Source organism: Morone saxatilis, unplaced genomic scaffold (genome assembly GCF_004916995.1).
Source record: "Morone saxatilis isolate NCDOM2014 unplaced genomic scaffold, NCSU_SB_2.0 Contig1, whole genome shotgun sequence".
Taxonomy (NCBI): Eukaryota; Metazoa; Chordata; class Actinopteri; family Moronidae; genus Morone; species Morone saxatilis.
Genome location: NW_023339651.1, coordinates 557272 through 562614, shown reverse-complemented (window position 1 = coordinate 562614; position 5343 = coordinate 557272). Strand labels below are relative to the sequence as shown.

Genomic DNA, 5343 nt, shown 5'->3' with positions numbered 1-5343 from the left:
CCCTCAATAACGGAAAACTCTTATCAATAACCTGAAGCTGGTACAACAAATTTGCTGCCGTAAGGAAGGGACAGAATCAATTCACGGGTCTGGAACATTCCCACCGGCCTTGGCATTTAATCTATTGCCTTCCTTGGTTTCAGACAATCAGGCAGCCAAAACTCACAGCATAGATAATAAATTTTCTTTTCGTACCTTCTGGCTATTTGTCTGCTCAACTGTGCGAAGCTTAACATCAGCACATCTCCAACCATTCCTGTTCTGTCGACTATTGCGGATACATATGTCTCTCCCTGTGTTGCCTGTTATTTTGTATTCCAACGTGTGGCAGTTCGTAAGCTTTTCCTATTTCTTTAATTTTTTCTTAACAGGTTTTGGGAAATGGCCTTCTGATCGAATTGCGGCGTGGTTGCTGCCCCTGGGTCGGACCCCTTTCACCCTAGGAATGCCCTTTCATTGGATGGCTCGGAAAGCATGAACTGATCCCAGGAAGTTGTTGACATATTAAATTATTTTTTTTGCCTCTGCATTATAAGCCACTGATTCTAGCAGAAATTTCAGCCCTGACTGGTGATGACCTTTGATGGTACTGTACTGATGGGAACAATGTTGATTTTTGGCTGCCCCGGCTAAAGGAAATCAAGCGGATGTGACGATTCTTTCAGTGCAGGGGGCCCCACTCACGGTTTGTAATCTGTTTATTAAGCCATGTTACAGCACTATTTAGCTTTTGGGCTCTAGGGGCTCCGACCTCATTGGAGGGTCCCCCAATATCTCCTAGGAAACATATTGCAGGGAATGACTGGCGCAAATACCTTAACCCCAGTCGGAGCCTACAGCGTTGCGTGCCTGGCGGGTCGGGCTGCGGGTTGGGGCTTAACAGAGCCAGCCAGGCAGCCAATAAGCCTTACAGCCGCAGCACCCCAGCGAGCAATACGCACTGGTTGGCGCCTCGTGCGCCAACAGCGCGCATTTCGGGACAGAGGCAGGGAGGGAGCAGCTGCGAAATTGGGCTGAAATAGTGCAGTTTAAATAGACCGCCAGATTGGAAGGGTGCGCTTGGTTAGTGATTATGGAGTGAGGCATGTCATGTGTGTATATCAGCGCGACTCGAGTTGACCTGCCTGAACTAGCTCGCAGGCTTTGCTCTATTAGTGGAAGACTAATGTGAAGGTTTTGTTGTAATTTTTGACTGTGCTCTCATACTCAATGCCTTGTTTGCAAGACCAAACACACACACAGTGAAATATCTGCTTTATAATTTTGGCTTTGAAAATAAAATCTGGCATTAAAAACAAAACCTGAAATGAAAAAAAAGTAAACATTGCCATTGAAACACTTCAACTGAATAAAGCACAGACCAGCATAATGTTAAAAGTTAACTTTAATCCAGCCCAGTTCTATGTTAAAAACCAACAACAGTGAGAAATAAACTCATACTTGAGGTTTTGGGAGTTTCAGGTGAACTCCTTGAAGCCATTGCTGTATGCTAACTGTGTGTTTGATCGGAGGCTACAGAGCAGCTGCTCTCTGGTTCAGAGGTGGACTAAAGTCTCATTAGCATGCAGATATGTAAATCACTCCCTCCTTGCCCCTCCCCTCAAACCCCTCCTCTCAACACCAAAACGGTGACAAAAAGTTGAAACTGAAAACTGGTGCCACTGGAAAGGTTGATGAAAACAGACAAAAAAGAAAAAAAACAGAAGATTAGGATCAGAATATAGTTAATATAAGTTAAATGTAATGATCTGATTTGTTATAATATTGATTTATTAAACATAATATAAAATATTATAAATTATTGTATTATTCTTTAATGACATACAATATAGAACTTTGTGTAAGTGTTTCAATGCCAACATTTACTTTTTCTGTTCAGTTTTTCTTTTCTTTTTTTTTTGCCTTTTTATTGCCTAATGACAGCCGAAGATAGACAGGAAAGGGGAGCAGAGAGAGAGGGGATGACACATCGAACCCTGGCCGCTGCAGTAATTCCGTACAGCTCTACCAACTGAGCTCTTTTCAATGCCTTTTAATTTGAATTTAATAGCCGCATATTTAAACAGGCAACATTGGAGAGAATATAATGTTGATTGTCAAAATACTCTTGCATACTAACATCTATAACTGTATAAACATTTTCAAATAGTTCCTATTTAATCTACATGCACATACAGCAAGTTTATTATTGATACAGCCTCAAACCTATAATTAGTATCATGTCAAAGAAATAAATATAGCAGCTGTTTAAGGAACTGCTGACAGGATAAGAAGCTACAGGTGAAGAAATCCAAATATGATATAACTTTATGTGTCTTTATATTAACACAGTGGTTTCCCTGCTTTATCAGATGACTCATGTTTGATGATTTCTTTAGGTTTGACTCTGTGGGATCAAAAAACTCTACAAGAGAAAACAGTTGAAATCTCTCAGCACAGCAGTTCATTTCAAATTTCTGCATCTGACTCCATTGAATCCAAGTCCTCTCTGCTGGATATTGATGCTTCTCTGAAGGCCAGTTTCCTGGGTGGACTGATTAAAGTTGGAGGATCTGCCAAATATCTGAATGATACGAAGAAATACAAGAATCAGAGCAGGGTGACACTTCAGTACAACACTACCACCACCTTCAAGGAGTTGTCATTGATTGACCTTAAAACCATGGACACCCAACAGAAAGATCTTATAAAGGAGGGCTCCGCAACACATGTAGTCACAGGCATCCTTTATGGGGCAGATGCTTTCTTTGTGTTTGACAGTGAGAAGTTAGAAGCCAGCAGCGTTCAGAACATCCAGGGCGGCATGGAAGCTGTGATAAATAACATCCCTGCATTTGATGTTGAGGGGAAAGTTGACATCAAGCTGACTGATGAAGAAAAAGCCCTGACCAACAAATTCTCCTGCAAATTCTACGGAGACTTAATTCTTAAAAGCAACCCTGCAACATTTGAAGAGGCAGTGCATGCCTATGCAGAACTTCCAAAGCTGCTGCAACAGGAAGGGAATGGTGTTGCACTGAAGGTCTGGCTGATGCCGTTGAAGAGTTTGTATCTCGAAGCTGCTGAGTTTAAGAGCGTCAGTGTTGGAGTAGTGAGGAAGGCGGAGAACGCTCTAGAGGATTTAAGGCAGATAGTAATGAGATGCAACGATTCTCTGGCCGACAGTGTAGGAAAGGATTTTCCACAGATTTGCAAGCATCTAACCACTTTCAAAGAATTGTGTAATCAGTATGCAGCTAGCCTCCAGCAGACCATGGCGGATCAACTTCCCCTCATCCGTGAAGGTGAAACAAATGAGAGCAAATTAGAAGAACTCTTTGAAGAAAGAGACATGTCACCATTCAGTCGTGAGAAACTAAGCAACTGGCTTGATCATAAAGAGAGAGAAATCAACGTCCTGTGTAGAAAGGATGCGAGCGGGAACATAAGATCATCCCGGAATCAGTCAGGGGAGCCTGGACAAGAGGAGGGTTCTTGCTTCAGGTGTAGAGGATGCTCTGTGCTTCGTTTTCACCTCCCTGGAGACTGCTGACCCCGTCCTGGATGAGATGGACAAACACTTGGATAATCCTCTGTTAGAAAGTACCAATGAAGTCCCGTGGTACTACTCAGATGAAGTTTTAACCAACATGAGAAAAAAAGCCAAAGCTTTCCATGATATTTCCAAAGTCTTGACAAAAAACAGCAGATTCTGCTTCCTGGTTGCAGCCATTGCAAATGAGAAATACAAAGGAGCCTTCATCTACCAATTAGCAAGGAGGGCATACTGGTCACCTGAGGATTTTCCCATCACAAGCCTGACATCATAATGTCAAGGCCCTGTCACAGAGCAGAAGAGATTTTAATCCTGGTGTAAGTACTTTATTTTTCTTAAGCCTTAGTGAGCTAATCACTAGGCTAAGTCTAATCACAGCTAAGGGCTAGCTTTGGTTAATGTGTTAATTGTTATTATGCCCTGGAAGGAGTGCTAATGTACAATTAAGGAAACAGCTCATAGCTAGGTAAAAACATTTTAAGTGCATTGCACTTATTGTGTGTTAATATTAATACATTCAAGCTTTAAATTGTTGCTTGGTTAGCCACCTTCTAAGATTATCCTTTAGCCTACCAGCTTAGCCTCCCCCCTAACCATTGGCCGTGACAGCCTTCAGCCAGTGGTAATCACCTGCGACCCCAACGCAAATGTAGCGCTACGTTTCTATCTATAAATTTTCTGTAAAAGTGACATTTGTGGCTTTGAGAGGCAGTTTACAAATGTATTTTTCCCTCTCCCCGCTCCCACTCCCTAAATGAAACGGCGTTATTGTCAGTTGAACATTCTTCCAATAACACACCCATTTCATTTTTTGGGCCGGTTTTTGGCGATTTATCCCGCCCCAATCCGTTTGGCGAAAACGCTTAGAAAAGTCATAGCACTAATGTCCTCCACCCCGAGCCCGCAAACCGTTTTGGGTTACCTTTTGTGTATGTGCGACAAAACTGCGGGAGGAGTAGGCGCGCCCGAAAAACGTACGGAAGAAATAAATAAAAGTTTAAGTTTTAAGTTTATTAAGTTTATTAAGTATGAGGAATAATAGTAGTGTGCTTTGCAGGCCAGCAATAATTAAACAATGGTGAGAATGCCTTTTTAGAAGGATGGAATTATAACCATGTCAGACCCACGTCTGAAATGTGAAGAGAAACCCAAGGACTAGGATAAGGACTACTGTTGGGACCCCATTGGTTTTAATCGTAACAATGTGTGTATTTTATTAGCTCATTGTATGTTGTTTTTTATGTAAACCTCTTAATCTGTAGTCAGTGTATGTAGAGCAGAAGTATTGTAAATGGAGATACCTCCAAGTAAAGTATTGCTTCAGTAAATAGTTACCTTTCCATCCTGTCATGTAGCATATGAGAATGTGAGTGAATGTTAAATAATATGAAACCTATCATATCCTTTAAAATGAATGCTAATAATAATGAACAGATTAAATCTGTGAACCCTGGACAGATTCTTTAAATGGAGTCCCTGAAATAATGATCCTGATATCGTTCTCTCCCATCAGAACGCCTGTGATCTCCACTCCTGATCCCCAGAACAACCAGCACACAACAGCTCAACTCTGTCCGATGGTAAACAAGAAGGTGAAACCAAACGTGGAGCAGTACAGTCGTACCCTGACCTCCCCACAGAGATTTGATTTTTTTCCTCCAGGGTCCCCCCCCCCTGTTTTTTTTTGGCAAAAAAAAAAGAAAAGAGGGTCTTGACTGGGCCCCGGCTGTTACTGGAGTGGAGTGGCCTGCCTGGCCTTCACCCAGAGGATGTTTTTCTAGGTGTGTGCTACCAAGAATGCTTCGGAA

At 42.1% G+C, this 5343-nt stretch overlaps 1 protein-coding gene across 1 annotated transcript; it reads left to right on the top strand.

Annotated features, from left to right (window-relative positions):
• Positions 1-2365: 2365 nt before the first annotated feature.
• On the top strand, positions 2366-3809 carry LOC118333305 (neoverrucotoxin subunit beta-like). Its single transcript, XM_035668888.1, is given in 2 exon segments — positions 2366-3451; positions 3453-3809. Coding segments are annotated over 2 exon segments (1443 nt in total).
• Positions 3810-5343: the final 1534 nt, after the last annotated feature.